Genomic DNA, 17,145 nt, shown 5'->3' on the forward strand with positions numbered 1-17,145 from the left:
TTTAAAAGCAGCTCGACGTTCGTGTTTCAAACCCATTACAAAACCGAGTGCAAGACCCATCCTTTGAGCCACGGCCCTGCTTGCTGTGTCCCCCTGCCTCCTAGCGGAGTGAGGCTCCTGGCGGGCGTCAGGCCCACCTCGCCTCCTGGCTGCCACCAGGCCTCGGCCGCGGCTCTGTCAGCCTGTCTCAGCGTTAATGTCCCGCTGAAGCTTTATAAAAGGCTTTTTGCAAAAGATACCGAGTGACCTGAGGATAATGCAGGGCTAGTGCTTTTTGCAGCAAGAAAGAAAAATGTTTACAAGTGGCCAGCCTCGGGCTGAGTAGTTTTTCAGTGTGATCCCCCATGGCAAGTCAAACGCCAGTCATTACACAGACTAAATGCACAACCAGAACATGTATATGAGCACGAGGGGGAAAGAAAACGACTGTACAGATGTGCAACCAGGTGAATACAGTCACTGTATTCTTTCATCCATTATGTATCTCGCAGCGAATTTTCTCACAGGCTACAATGGCGAGGGAGCGCTGATCTATAGCCTCCGGACGCTCTGAAGGGCGGCAGACTTCCTTACCACCCTTAAACACCTTTGAACATTTTTTCCTGCGCACAGCGGGCCCTTGTCCTGTGCTACAGCCTGACCACCCACTGTTGCTTGTTGACCAAACACACGGTGCCTGGAGCCTGCACTGACACGACCAGGATAAGATTCCTTTCAAGGACGCCGCAGAGAGAATTTCAATTTGTCTGGGCAAAAAAAAAAAATTAAAAAAAAAATAGGCAAGCAGAAGAAATTACCTAAAAATTAACCTGCTCAGCAAATGAATGATTGCATTTTATTCTTTTGCTTGAGTACTCTTTTTGTTCTAACTTTACATAAACATTTATTTGGAATCTGACAGGTTTAAAAGATCAACACAAAAATGGGTTGTATTTCTAGCAAAGAGATGAGTGCTAAAGATTAAAATTGCTGCACTTTAGGGAAAGCACATTTTCTGAATACATTTTCAAATGTGCTCCCCCCTCACCCCTCCTAACTTAAGGTCAGTCTTTGTTATCCTAAATGTATAATGAAATGATTTCTTTGGTTTACCACAAAAAAGGCAATTGGGCCTACTCTTATTTTGAGTGGTGTTCTAAGTATTTCACATCACAATCTACGGGTAAGCCTTACTGTCAGGCCAAAAAACACTGAAGCAAAAGCCAAATACTCCGAGTTCAGCATATAAACAAAAATGATGTCATTTTACTAGCTTGAGCTCCAGTGGACACTGAGATCTTCAGCAACTTTGAGATCAGTCCACTTCCACTAAGTATCCTGCATAGTGATTTAAAAGACTCAGGAAGACACTGAGGTAAAATTCTAGCCACAAAGAGTTTCTTTTATCTTCAGTAATACCGGTCCTTCTCGGTTTTGATTTTATACTACCTGTGCCTCTTTTTAATCACGGTATTTACTGTCTGTGGGATGGATTCTTATGTAAAATTTTATTCAAGCAATGCCCCCTCCATTTCCCAACAAAAGTCTAAACATCAGCAAAGTTACAGATACAGGTGGTTAAAGGAAAACAAATCTAGCGTCAAATTTTGTACTGATTAATTTTTTTTTTCAATTAATAACCCATTAAGGGTTTGCTTGACGACTGCTGTCAAGAGAGTATTTCTGCTACGGACAGGGGATGTGGTTTAGACGTGAAATGGTTCCCAGCTGTAAGAAGTCTTCTTCCAGATGTACAGTAAGCAAAGGCAATGGAAGAGAACCAGCTGCTAGGATAACAAATTGAAAAGGCCCTTTTGACACAAGCCTTGCTGGCCTGTCTGATCTAACAAAGATAGATCATTCATTGCAAGGTGAACAGAATCTCAGTGTGGCACAGAAGACAGACCAATGTGGTCTAAGTAACCGTCTCTCTCCTTCATGCTATACACAGCTGCTGTTAATCTGGCACAAAAAAAAAAGACTGTTTTTTTTTTTTTTTTAAAAAAATGATATCTGCACCATATTCTGAGTGCTGCAAAGACTATTTTTTCAGCAGTTTAAACTGCTGAAACTGACTGAACTAGTATACTTGTGTATCAAGAACTGTCTCCATCTTGGGAACATTAAGAGGCTGTATATTTTGCAGCCAGAAGGGTTGCAGAAAGATCACACCACCACTTCATTAGTGTTTCCATTTACAATTTCAATTTCTAGAAGGTATTAACAGACAGCTTATTTGCACTAATATTACTTATATCTCGAAAAGGCCTGTTAGCAGATGTTTAGTCACTTTTAAGATAACTTGATTAAAGTCCCTATGCATTTTAGCTCATAGCATCATGAAAACTGCCTAGCAAATTCAAAGTCTAAGCAATAACCACTGGCCACACAGAAAATAGTCTTAATCTCCATAGCTTCTTTCCCCAATAGTTACATTGCTTAATTCATTTTGGCTACCTGCCCAGTGCCACAGGCAAATTTTAAACTAAACCTCATTTATTTACATTTATTTTCATGTCATTTTACGTCACTGTATCCCCCATGTTTCCTGTACTCCAAGTCTGGGAAGCAGAAACCATACTTAAAAATCTAAAATTACACCTTAATAGTAGGGGAATTATCAAGTAAAATTAAAAAATACAAATATTTAAAAGTTTTAGTTGAAGGAAACAGCATAGTATCCAGAAAGCAGGTCCAAAAGCCTCCAGACTTCTTCAAATTCTAAGTTCAAAGTTCAGAAGAATCAATTCAGACTAGCCAATACAAGGCACAAAATACCAGCACAATGTAGTTTGTCATTCAGGTATTGTTTACGAAACATTTTAGAAATACTACTTTGACTGAGCATAGTGCTTTTCTATGTTAAATTTTATATTTATAGTAATCAAAAATATTTTTCCTGTCCTAGTCTCACACATTTCTATCTCCCTAACACATATCTACATATTAAGTAACAGCAGCAAACTAGCTTTACCTACTTTAGGTCCTTCCAGTGGGCAGCAATAGCATTTTGCAGTCAGAGCTATAAATGGAACCTATTGGTGCTTCAGGAAATTACTTCATGACCATAAAAAAATAAGTTTCAAAAACAATAAAAGAGCACAAAGGTGTCTATTCCATTCGTAAAAGACAGATATTAAATAGAAAACAAAAAGTTAATAAACCTGTTTATTTCCAAGCATCACAACATCGTAGAGGTAGAGCACAAGGCAGCTGCAGATGGGTCCCGTGTCCATAGGGGCATCTTTTATGAAAGACTCTGAGTATCAGAGAAGTGGGAGGATGGCTTTATGAAAGGACACTACCATTCAAGTTTTCTGATCTGAGCATCCCCTGTACTGTCTAATGCTTCCATGATGGCTTTGACTATGCTGTTGAGTCTCTCTCTCTGTCCTGGCTTCTCATACGTCTGAGCAGAAGAAATTTTAATCTGCTGTCATAGATGCATATTCACTCTTTCCTTTCAACATACGGGCTTGGATTTCAACAGTTTTTCATCTTCTGTCCTAGGTTAAAGGCTGGACTAGATGATCTTAGAGGTCTTTTCCTATCTAAATGACTCTAGGACTTTATGATTCTGCCTGCATTATTTACCTCACAAATGAGAAGGTCAGTTACGGTTATACAGTGTAAGAGAGAGCTAGGATGAAAGCAAAGTTGTGCAAGTAACAACTGCCGTATCGGAGTATGTAATGAAGTGCACATAACTTGAGACTAATCAGCAAACCAGTAGGGTTTAAGACTGAGAGGAAATGGTATGTTAATACACATACATAGATATTCCTCAAGGGAAATTAAATTCTCTCCAAAATGCTAGCACTGCCATAAAGGAGTTTGTACACAGGACTTTATAAAATTCAAATCCTACTTGCACCCTTTGAAATGAACACAACCAAATAGCTAATGATAAGATTGCTGTATGCTTTATAATTAATAATTGCCTATTTAAATCAGAGAAGACATCTGATTGAATGATTCGCTGTTGGTAGTTAACTGTCTTTAAGACACACTGCCAAATCATCTGCCAAAGTTTAGTACAGCCTGACACACCTTTCAGTTTTTGGAAATAATATTAATACAAGCAGGATTAACTGAAAACAGATAGTACTTGAAACACAAAGAACTTCTGCTAACCACAGAAACACAGTCCAAGAGTGAACTCCAAGACTATTACAGCACTGTAAATTTGCCACATATTTCAAGCTCCATCAGAGTTTGTACTATACTGTGATATTTTGCAGTTCTTTGGACATACAAGTGCAGAGTATTTTTACAAAAAGGAGCTAATCTCTAATAATAGTCAAGCACTGAGGCTATTCTATTCTTGTTTTACTTTACATATGGAAGTGCTGCTGAGTGTGAAGGATTCACACTTAGATATAAAAATAAAATATATGTGTATGAAAATATATCTCTAATTTGTGGTTTTGTGATAGCACTTTCAATCACCTCTGCATGTACATTAGTTAACTACACTTTTCAACTATGCTTCAGATAGTCTTGAAAGTACAGCCACTTACAATGTTAACCTTCTCTTCCCAAATGCATCATGGCCCCACAAACAAATTACATGTATTTGAGGATGCTTGGTTTTTGACAATTAGCTACAAACCTTCTGTGCAGGAATGTCAGTAGAGTTTTTACCAAAAACTTTTCCAGATAAGAAAAGCAAAGTTTTTTTTGGTCTAATTCCAACTCCATTTCACATAGTAAAAAAATGGATCACGTTTAACAACTCAGAGCTCTAATGTGCTTTGAAAACTACTAAATCATCAGCAAAATACTTTTGCACAAACTCAGTTGAATGTTGAAAAATATGTGCACAAATGCATAAATAGATACAATCTGCTATAAAGATTTAAGTTAACTACACTCAAGAGTTTTGAGTCAGTCAGTTTGAAGCCACAGATTCATGGTCTGCAGAAAAACAGTTAATAATTGCCAGAAACTGTTGGTATATTCAAGGTGGAATTGTAATCTCTGTTTGTATAATCTAGCATATGCCATCTGCTAGAAACAATATATATTATCTCTGTTAAAGAGAAACCTAGAAAAACATCTAATGCACTTTCAAGAGAGTACCAACATTATGACCTACCTCTTCCTCCAAACATTTGATACGCAAAATCTTTTCTGGAAGAATGTTTCAAACTCCAGTTTGAAAATTTATTACTATTCTCTCTTAAAAATACCCTCTGAAACTACGAACATAGAAACAACATTTCTGACTTCAAGTTGATTTGATTTCTCAAAATCATGCGTAACTAATTTGATATCTGAGTGAAAAAAGCACACTTTTCCTGTCAGAAAAGCATACATCAAAGAAAGTATATTAAAATAAATTCCATGTCTCTGATCACAATCAGCACTGTTCTGCTTGGCAGTTAATACCAATTCTGAGTTTTCTCTTTGCCTTCTCCCATCTGGTGTATGCTAAAATTAAAGATGTATGGAAATGAGAAACTAAGTTTAGCAACTTTTGCCCAACTAGATACTAAGATACTAAATGGGAAATTCCATCAACCAGGATCAATACTTGAGTATTTTACAGACTGTGCAAAAATTGTATCAACAAGGACCATATAAAAGAAAAATAAAGCTATTTAAATTAGATTGGCTCTTTTTAATGGAAGTCATAATATATTACCATTTTTTTCATGCAAATATTAACCATTCATACATGCATTTACTGGGCAGTCAAGTTATGTAAATTCCTCCTTCTGTCAGCCAAACAAAGCTGTTAACATAAAAAGTCCCTTTGATATTAAGGCTGAGGTAAGCAGAATCGTTGCAAGAAAAACATCACATTGGTTGAGATTTTCAAGACAAGCCAAGGAATTTAGGCTCATTTTCAATATTTTACTGGAGCATGCATATCAAAATTATACAGACCAGTACAACAAAAAACTCTCAAGTATTTAATGTCTTTATGATCCTATTTTTCTTGCTGAGAAGCTGAGAGATGGCATTTTGCAGTGGAAAAGAGAAAAAGAAAGCTTAGAATCATTAATGGCAGCCTTTTTTTGCAACCTGGTGTTGCCCTTTACCGGTGTGTTGCAAGGTAGGGTATCTCAGGTTTCTGGGGAGGACAGGAGATGGGGAGGTTATGGAAATGTTCTGAATTTTGACCAAGAGGCCAAGAAACCAACCTGGCATTCCAACTCTTCCCATAAAAAAGAGCACTCAATAACGTGTTGTAGAACAAAGATGGTCTGTGCATGCTTACAGCTAAAACTTATTGTCATATGATAAATACCATGTGAACCCTACACCTGTTGCCACAACCTCTGCTAAAGAAGAAAATTTAAGCATCCTGTGGCAACTTCACAGCACTTATCTGCAGCAGCATTTACTCAGTAAAATTCTTGTGCCTTCTCATAAGAAAACACCTTCCTTGGTTTGGGATACACACACAGCAACACTGAACATGAGCATTACCCATAAGCCAAGCGAAGTTAGGTTCCAATATGCCTATTTCAGAAATATCAGCAATCCTGCTAAGACTCCTTGAGAAACAAGACACTACTTGTCATTTTCTAATACAGTTTTCAGATTGTACTAGAAATGACAGGCCAATAGCTTCCCACCTATACCCTTTTGAAAATATGCTGATGTGATAGATTCTATTTACCAGTAGCTAAGTTGCTGCCACACCTGAAAGCAATACCCATCAGGGTGCATTTCTTCAGGGAGTAATACTGGCAAAAACATACAGAACACAAATAAGTATTTGTATAGTTCTTAATACAACATGGACAAATGGGATATTTAGACAGTCTCACAGGTCTGTGCATCATTCACTGCATATTAAGAAATTACAATTTATTCCACTATACCCTGATGTCTTGCATATTCATACCCTACCAGCATACCCTGTGAAATGAAATCAAAATAGTAGATTCAAACAATCTAAATTTAATGTGGCCTCCAAGACGTATTTCTAGTGGACAGTAAACTTCACATATATGATTGAAATTCAATGCTTTTCCCATGTAAAGAGCTTAAAAGTTCTAAGTTAAACAAAAATAAAATTCCAATTGCTGTTTTGTTTTCATAAGAATAAAGAAAACAATACATTTCAGTATTCAATGTTGTAAAAACTACCAAAATTAAATGGAGAAAAGTATCATTTTTACACTAAATCTTGTCAAATAAAAGGCAATGCCAAATTCCTAAGTGTCAAACATATATATGTATATATAACAAAAAATATATCCTTGCCTTTTTGTTCTTTAACATAGTTCTCCTTGCAGTTGTGCATGAGCTTTAGAATCCACTGATGTTGAGCACCAATGCACTGCCAAGCAGGGTCCCCAGGCGCATGAAGATCAGAAAGATATCTGTAAAACCCAGTCCAAAAATCACAGTTCTGACTTGACACACTGAAGGCCTCATTGAAACAGACCAAAGATGTACCATGAAATATATATATATATATTAAAATCATTTTAAAAATTCAAGAAGAATAGTTAAGATAACCTCATACCCAATGCAAACACAAACTTTGCATTCTTCCTTCCTAATTTACTGAAGCAAAAGTCAGTTAAAAAAAAAGTGTAATAATAAACAAAAAACACACATATATCACATATATATAACACATTAACATTTATTTTCTGTTGAGCCTCTAGAAACGTACCCTGGAAATCAAGCTCTTTATCTGCCAAAATTGCAAATAGTACTTCATGTTTTACATGAAATCTGTGATGGCATATCAAGCACATGAAATATGATATTTTTCTTCCCACTTTATAAGTCCCAATCGTGTCATCATGCAACTGTAACAGGCAAACGCAGATGGAGTTAATTTTTAGTGGTTCATTAATTTTAGCACAGGCATGCGCAAGTGAATGTAAACTAAGCTCCTGTTTTGTTTCTTTTTGCTTCTTTTTATTTTGTTTTGCATTAGGATGCACACACACAGTTTTTAAAATTTAATTTATATGTATATATTTATTATTCCATCTATACATGGGGTAATGAAAAAAATGAACAGATTGCCCTGAGAGGTTGTGGAGTCTCCCTTCTTGGAGATTTTCAAAAAAGGAGGTGGTCCTGGGCATCCTGCTCCTTGTAGCCCTGCTGGAGCAGGAGGGTTGTACCAGGTGACCTCCAGAGATCCCTTCCCACCTCAACCCTTCTGTGATTCTCTGAGTGGGGCTTTCAATTAGTGAAAGTGAAAAACACCATGTCTTTGGGGAGAGTGGAGTATTGGAAGCCAACTGCTGTGATTCCTAAGAGAACACAAAAGTATAGTCTAACGTACAGGATTCATGACTAGATGACAATGGTACTCTCAAAAGAAAATTTTCATAAAGCAGTAGCTTCTCTACTATTTAACGTGCTCCATTATGCTCTGTATTTAGAGACATGGGACAAATTCAAAAATTCAAGGTGTTCAAGATGAAGTATGCTGATTTATTATCTTAAGATGTACAGGGAGGGCATGTCCAAGTCTTTCACAAAAGCTATTTTACTACAATATGTCTAATACTAGTTAGGACTGCATTGCTAAATGCTGTCTTCCTTGAGAACTGTCTGCAGTACACGAACAAGCAAAAACTGTCAAAGTAGGATTGGTGGGATGGATGAGAACATTACACAACCAACCATTTTGACAGGGTGATATTTATAAATTATGAGCTCAAGTTTTACCTCAGCATTCAGGGGACTTTTAGTATTTGTTTAGACACAAAATTGAAAAAAATTAATACTGCTGGTCTTGAAAAAAATACGCCCCCTTGCCTGTTAAAGTGATATGGTTAAGTTTCTGAGCAGTATAAATAATTATCAGTGTAAAGAATGTAATAAAATAAGGGGAAAATGTGAATTTGGGAAAATATGAATTGAAGCTTAATTATAAAGACTGAATACATACATTAAATATCTGAGTGGGGAGAGTATGGTATTTCAAATCTTGCTCTGTTTTAGACATTGGAGACATACAAAACAAACATATCAAGGAAGAAAAAAAAACTCTTAAAAGTAGCAGTTCCTATGCAAATAATTTTACAGTTAGGATTTTATTAATTTCCACTTAACTGAAGTGCTCTGAAGAAAGCTTTCTTTGCACCTCGACTCCAGGAATTTTACACTAGTATTAACCACACCAGCATACCTAGACTAGTGAAACTCATTTAATGGATTTGTATGTTGGACTTTTGTTAATTCTTTATCACAAAATTATTCCAGATTTGTGCAATCCTGCTCTCCTTCATGATACTATTCTACATGTGGAATATATCTGTCACTTACATTAACAGACTGTTTTAATGTAGAATGGGATAATCTTAGGGATTCAACATACCTCAAGGTGAGGGGTTGGAAAAAAAAAGCAACAAAAAATGAACAACCACCACCACAATCAAACACCCACAGAAATGCAAACATATACAACTCTGATTCTTCCGAGGAATCTTTAGAAGAGTTCATAAGACTTGGCCTAGATAAAGAAGCTCTTCTTTAAGGTTTTCAAGACTGAAATAGACAGAAGGAAATAGCAATGTCTTCTTCAAGAGACATGCTTAACTACTCACCTTAAAATGAAATCTTAGTAAATATGCAATATTTACATGGCATCCAGAAGAATGAGAAGCACTCTACATAATTGTACATTCTTCACATAAACTAACATAAATCAAATGGACCTAAGACTCCAACGCTGTATTTTGTCCTGTGCAACTTGGTCTGGTGAGCTTACAAAACATCAAAGACCTCACACAGGTGTCAGAGTTTTTAGAATATCCCATACAAACCATTTGGTCTACGTCTTTAAAGATAACTGAAAAAAGCACTAAGTATGTCAAGAAACACTAGGAGTCCTACTAACATCTGAGACTCAAAAGCCTTCAAAGTAAAGCTGTCATATGTTTCAGAGCACTCTCAAGTCTGGCTCCAAAGAATGTAAAAAGCAGGCTCAGGTCTATGGTATAAGAAGGTCCAACCAATTCATGTTAGTATTCCTTCAACAGGCTTTGACATAAGCCTCAATAATGACAGAAAACAGAGGAATTCCAATGAAAACCAGGAATCTGGTATATGTTCATTAAATGTAAAGGAAATGTATTATTTAGAATGAATAGTAAAATAGCCAAAACCAAATTTAAACGAAAGTCTGGATTAAAACCTTTCTACTATCTGAATCAAGATGATTCCATTTCAACACCAAGTCAAGCCGAAATAAATGATAAGTTCATAAGCAATCTGTAAATGATCATTTCAGATGTAACTTGCAATATCATGGTTTAGAGGAAGCAACAACTTTAAATGTAATACAGACTTTTAAAAATGATATTCAAACCACTCAATAAATAATCAAGTACCAATGTAATGCTATTATTTATATATTCACAAAGCTGCTACTTGCAGCTTTCCAATCAGTATATAAGCTACCATAAAAATAGTCACTCTCCTATTCAGGAAATAGTTTAAAATACAAATCTAACACCATATGTCTGAAAAAGACAGTAGTCAAATGATTACCTTATATAACGTTTCTGATCATGCAATGTTGATGGAGTTTCAAGGAGTTTATCTAACAGAAGTTCTCTTAAAGCTTCAATTCTGGTTTCAACTTCAGCATAATCTAGGAATGGGGAGAGGAAATAAATCCAGTGTGTGTCTTCAGCAGTAGTATGAACTTAAAATCACATTATTTTTCTAGGACATCAATCACTTCTGAACTTATTATGGAAATCAATTATTCATTTTATAACAAGCACCTGAAAATTTCATACACAGTTCAACAAAAAAATTGGACTTCGAAATCTTTCCAATAATATACCATTGAGAAATAGCCAAAGCCATATTTTTAGTTACCGTAACTGTTTTTTAAAAATGTCCATTAATACCTGGTCTTAGTAAATAAATAAAATATGCTGTGATTTCACGTTTTGAAGAATATACCTTTCTTAAAAATCTTGCCACACATATTGCTTACAGTAATTGTTTCTATAAATGTGTAATTTTTATGGATTAAAATCCACATAAACCTCTTTGAAATACCATATGCTTTTTAGCCTTTAAGTTTTACAAAAAATCAGGAAAAAAAATAAATAGAAGCTAATAATAGAATCCATCTTACATTTTTTGAATACTTGCACCTCTGTCTTTCCAAAGAGTGACTTGGCTTTTTCGTAGTCATTAATAACCACATCATAATCACCCTTAAAAACAACAACAAAACAACAATAAACATTTTTATTTCTCAAGAAAATGTAACAGAGTAATTTCAGCAAAAATAAAAGTATTTTTAAAGAATTATACCTTCTGGATATTTCTTTCAATGTTCAAAGGAAGGTTGAAAAGAAATTTAAAACGTTGAAGAACATTAAGTGCATTTCTTGTTGAATCTGCTTTATCTTTACGGCCCAGCACCTCTTGGAATAAGGTATCTGCTGTGTTACTGGCTCCTATTTTAAAAAGCATAAATAAGAAAAAGTAGAGTAAGTAATCAGTTCAAACTGAATACAAATTTTCCTCATTTTAATGAATGGCATGGTCATCCAAATTTGTTAGAGCAAATGAGTAATTATTGCTAAGTTTTTACTCTGTTTTTGTTCAACAGTTTTAACATTTTACAACTGATGAAATACTATTTCAAAGTGAACCACTTAGCATTTTCATGTGGTAAGACCCTTGTGCAATTAAAACAATCACTATTTCCTATTTCAAATGCTTAACTTCGCTGCAGATATTTTATAGTTTGCTTTGGCTCCAAATCTACATTTTACAACTAAATTATGCATCTCAGGATATAGAGAAAGTCATAGAAGGTTTTCTCTTTTAGAAAAGAGAAAACCTTTCATTATGTTAATTAAGGTCACAGCTTCAAGAGCTATCAGTGAATTTTGCAAACAACTTTTCTTACATTGTCAAATTCTGTCTTAAATATGATTAATAATGTCTGGTATTTAAATGAGTCACTTTTAAAACTACTGATGAGTAAATCATAGACAGTGGCATGACTGAAAATCTAACTAGCTGGTCATTGTAACAGAACAAATATAAATTGTCTTCATATTGCATTAAAACTCTGGCTTCTTTGCATACAGGATCAAGCCTTGGTTAACAATTTCATGCAATTACATTTCTCCATTAACTGTGAATACATAAATCCTTAGAATCCTTCCTATTCAGAGTAAAAATAGCATTCTATTTTGTGCTAAAGTTTCTTCATATTTTCCTGAGAGAATAACAGAATTCCATTTATATTTTCATGTGAATATTTGCATTTTTCAACTCGTGACTTATTTTTAATTAACCAAAAAAAAAAAAAAGAGTCAAAATAGTGGAACTGTTTTAGCCTTTTTGATCGTTGCGTGTAGGAGTTTCTACATTATCTGGTCTAGTGACTATACTTTAAGCAAAGATGAAAAAAATTACATCAGTCTCACTGGGTGGCTTGCATGCCATTTTCTCTAGTCAACACTGTGGGTGGCCTGCTCATGTTAAAAGTAGTCTTTGTAAAATAATTGTTATATCTAAATAATGTTTAAACTTTGCTGAATTTTTGAAGCCCTGATGTAAAAAAATGTTTTGTCAGGATAGCTATTTGTACTACATACTATTTAGCGTAAAATACTTTAATCCATTAAGGAGAAATACACAATGAAAGCAGCTAGCTGGACATTTAAATACAGATCACTGATAAAGTTTGATTTTCTTTCCTCTTGAGGTTATAATAAATGCCAGTGTTGTAAATTCTTTGAGTAAATTAGTTTGTTTTGTTTGAATTCATATATTTCTGGTCCATTCTGTTAACAGCCAAGAAGGAACATACTATATTTGGGAAGTTATATTCACACAGCATTTTTTTTAATTCAATGCAAGTGTTTTTAAAAGGTAATTGGCAACTGCAGGAATTGCACAAAGATAGATTTTAGTTTAAAACTACATCTTTTTATAATTCACTGTGAAGTCCTCAAATTAAGTAAATTATTTTACATTTTTCTATGGATACATTTTCTGTTTTGCTTAGAAAATTAAACATGTCAAATGATTGAAGTGCCTTGATCACACTCAATACTTTGTTCAGAACAGGTTTTTCTTTTTAGACTGAAAAACCATTGTAAAATTTCTTCCTTTCTCTTGCCTCCCCGAATCCCATTATTAATCTCTCTCTTGATTAGTAATGAATAATCTAAACCTGAATAATAAAATTAATGAATAAAGATTCAGGTCCTATATAGCCTGACAATGATTAAAAATAGTTAAAAGGAGACGATTCATCTACTGTGTGCAAATTTTTTTTTACCAAAAAAAAACAAACCTCTAGTTACTCAACACTTGCCTTTCATAGAGCCTGACAAAAACACCACAAAATAGAATTTGATTGGCCTCCTTTAAGAAGCATTTTTTTGTGAAATTCGTTTCAGCAAATCATATGCCTTTGTGAACATATATTTAATAGCTTATTTAACAATTAAACTTAATCTATTAAAAACTCTGAACACTTACGATTTCACCTATAACAACAGATTCTACTTTTACCATCCTATGATATTTCAATGCAATAATTTTTCACACTCTCTTAATATGTTCATCTGCTGTAGTAAACACCGTTTGTCTCAGGTGTTTGCATCAAGCTCACATCAATTCTCTCTCAAGATATGCACCTACAGTCTATAAAATGTGAAATCCAAATGAAGATTTGAAGTCATTTTTGAAGGCAGACCCTGTAACTCACGGATTACGGAAGTACTTGAAAGCCTGTTCTTTGCAGAGTAGTAACTAAGGACACTTTTGAATGGTCAGACAAGAAACAAACCTTTGATCCTAAACTACTTTGCATAATATTATTTACTCTTTTTAAATCCTTGTATTCCTACCCCCCTGCCTCCCACCCATCATGACTTGCAAAGTATCAGGAGGAAAAGCAGCCAATTCTTTTCACAGCAGAGCCAAACTTAATACACTCTGAAGTGGCTGGCACAAGTTCCTCTACAGATCCAGTTTGAAAAATAATGTCTGCATTATCTGCATACAGATTTCAGCTGCCTCTTAGCAAGTGAAAAAATGCTTATATACTATAGTTGGGTTTGTCTCGTATTAAAGCATGGAAGAAAACATTACGAACCTCAAAATTTGATGGCTTATGCTTTTTATGTTAAAATCTGTCACATAATTTTGTCAAAGGGAAAGTGCTGTCTGCAGGATCTGTGCTAAGTGTGTGACATGTCATAAACACAGAACACTTGGAATAGCATTGGCAATTCCAGCAAATGTTTTTTTCTCCTACCCTATATGTATCAGATATTTGGCACACAAGCCATTCAGACTGCACACTATATTTTGCACGCACACATTGTCTTGTTTATAGCGTGTGTCTGCATGCACATGAGGGTTTTTTTTTTTCATTCCAATCAAGAAGATAGGGCAATAATTATGTTCAAACCACATCTTTATTTTGAGTGTGAACGTATGTCTACAGAAAAAAAGCTAAAATTGTGCAGGAAAAACAAAAACAAAAACAAAACTGCTTTATTTGTGCTCCATACAAAAGCACACATACAGTCACTGCTTTCTTCATGCAAGAGAACAAAAACAGTGAACTTCCAATGTCACTTTCTTGATTTCATAAAACACACTCAGACTTTCCAGCACTGAGTCAGCTATCTGCATGTCATTCCTGCTTATTGATACAGCACTAAGGGAAACATCCCTTCCTCTGTGAGAAAAATCACAATGAAACAAAGTAAAATTATCTTGGCAGAAGTCCCAGAATTAAAAAAGTAACTTTTTGATCTGCTGAAAGGCATACCAAACTGCAGTGAATTCAAGCCACATCTCTCAATGCAATTGTACAGCTAATAGAGAAACAGAGAAAAGAAAGTACCAAGAGCTTTTCAAAGTTTCTAAAAATAATGCTCATTTTAAGTAGTTCAAGTGATAACACATCAAGTGAGAAAGATTCTGTTAGTAACCTTGTTACAGCAAACAATTTGTATTTTTAGCCCTCAAAACATCTTACAATCCTGGCACTTAGCTTTGCTCGTTCTTGTACATCTCCATCGCATCTCCTGTTTTCTTTGTATGCTCAAAATTGAGATATCACCAAAATTAGCTTAATGTTATAGACATCCTTTATTTTGATACTTATTCTCTTCGTTATCACAAACACCGCTGACGGTGATGACAGAAGCTGCTACTTCTTCCAGAAGCGTACTAAGATCGTTGCCATCACACAGGAAGTGTCAAGAGAGTCCGTACTGTTTTCTACTTTCTACCATATTCCAAGGAATAAGTTAAAGCTTGTTAGAAAGCCCAAAGTCCATAAATAGGTGCTGCTGGAAGGACAAAACTTACTGTTCAGTACATTCTCCAGTTTTTGCGTCATGGATCCTTCTACTTTTTCCGTTCCATCCGCTTCCAGTTTTTGATGGATTGCTGGAATAAAGTGTCTAGTTAAAATGTAGAACATTTTAATAGGTGGGAATACGTTACATCAAAGTGACACTTTTAAACATTTTTAAAATTTAACATAAAGTGTTATTTTTCTTGTTAGACATTAAAAAATACAAACATGCTTCATGGCAGCAGAGTCTAGTGGAGGACAGGGCTTCGAGCCAGACACTGCAGAATTTTAACCATTTCTTTAACACAGACTTCCTGTGTGTTCTTGAACAAGACGTTAATGCTCAAGAAAAACAAAAACAAAACCAACAAAAATGTGGAGAAAATAACTGCAACTAGCTATGTTGTAATAAAATTATTAATTGTTCGGTATTTTGAAAAGTAAGCATCATTCAAGCACAAAATGGTTTTGGTTTGCATGTCACAACTTTTACACTTATCTCACTGAAATGGCATTGCCAATAATTAAAGGGTAGAAAAAGTCACAAGGAATCAGAGTGACCCTGACATCAAGTGCTAGGACCCCACCGCATCCATTGTTTTTGTCCACAAAAATGCACTCTCAAAACACGCAATTTAAATGTACCTTGTAGCAACACACTGTGTTAATTATTATACAAAAGCGTTGTAATGTTTTTGCTCAAGAGTACAGGAAAATGGAGAATGAGACGGGCTCATTTTATTTTTTGAAGAAGCTATTTTTCCTCTTGCCCTAAAACATCCCCCTCCCAGATTCCAAGTGGTGTTACTAATGGATGTGGAAGTAGGTAGTATCAACACCAGCTTGTTGTCTTATTATACTTCCTTTCAGAGGAAGAGACAGATTTACCACCATGCTCTGACTACACTGTGGCACTCTGGAAATACAGGCAGTGAATGGACTGTAGATACTGCTTTCTTCTACTCTCTTACACAGCCTTCCTTTCCTCTACCTCTGTTCAGTACAGCCAGCACAGATTAGTAGGTTTCTCTTTTTTAAAGTTAGTATTCGTATATGTATTTGTATATGTATGTAAACAATTGCTTAAACATATAATTTCCCTTTAAAAATTGTAATCTGTTAAACTACGTAAAATCACCTCTATCACACAGCCATCAGTTCCTATTGGTTTAGATAAAATTAAGGCTTCTAAAAAACCTCCTACTGCTTCCTGTTAGTTCTCAGTAGAGTGAACCGAAGCTAAGCAAGTCTTGAAAATGGTGATGCTGCTCACTGTTTCAAGAGAATTATCATATATTTTAGTACAGAACACAAAGGCAATTTTGAAAACAATCTCCCAGTTGGCCCAACCTATCTTGCTTCAGTTTCCATGCTGGGGTCCATCAGGTGGATTCTTTGAAGATGAAACCTATCTAGAACATGCACTCTATGCCTGATGTGCTCCAGCAGATACCTGGAATTCAATCCAAAGGGTGACCTCAAGTTTGTCTGAAATACAAATCCAAACTGCCTAACTGCGTATGACGTGCACATCAAGCTGTCCTTATCAACTGTTTTCCTCTACAACTCCATCCCTACTTGCCTGTGCTTTGTAGATGCAGACCAAGACAGCACATACATAAAGTACCCTCAGTAAGGCAACCCTGTGGCCTTCAGTCCTACTGTAAGCAGAGAGGGTAGCTATTCTGAAACAGGTTAGCTCTGTACGAGTCTCAAGACTTGTTCAATGGAAGAAGTTTAATTTTAAAAGGGGAAGAAGATGGAAAAAAAAATAAAGAGTGAAAATCCCGTTTATCTCAGACGTTTAAATCTGACTCTTCAAATGGATCCTGCAAAGAATTGCAGTAAGCTTTGCTTTCATGAAAATGCAA

At 35.3% G+C, this 17,145-nt stretch overlaps 1 protein-coding gene across 3 annotated transcripts in view; it reads right to left on the minus strand.

Moving 5' to 3' along the window:
• The window catches only part of EXOC2 (exocyst complex component 2), a 154,088-nt gene that overhangs the window by 69,726 nt on the left and 67,217 nt on the right, over window positions 1–17,145 (minus strand). For all 3 annotated transcript variants that reach the window (XM_072034988.1, XM_027451693.3, XM_005022854.6), the window contains 5 exons: window positions 15,286–15,366; window positions 11,245–11,390; window positions 11,063–11,144; window positions 10,462–10,564; window positions 7,201–7,319 (listed from right to left, as the gene is read on the minus strand). In XM_072034988.1, coding sequence (XP_071891089.1) covers window positions 7,201–7,319; window positions 10,462–10,564; window positions 11,063–11,144; window positions 11,245–11,390; window positions 15,286–15,366 — 531 coding nt within the window. The remainder of the gene's footprint in view (window positions 1–7,200; window positions 7,320–10,461; window positions 10,565–11,062; window positions 11,145–11,244; window positions 11,391–15,285; window positions 15,367–17,145) is intronic.

The sequence above is a fragment of the Anas platyrhynchos genome, chromosome 2 (assembly GCF_047663525.1).
Source record: "Anas platyrhynchos isolate ZD024472 breed Pekin duck chromosome 2, IASCAAS_PekinDuck_T2T, whole genome shotgun sequence".
Taxonomy (NCBI): Eukaryota; Metazoa; Chordata; class Aves; order Anseriformes; family Anatidae; genus Anas; species Anas platyrhynchos.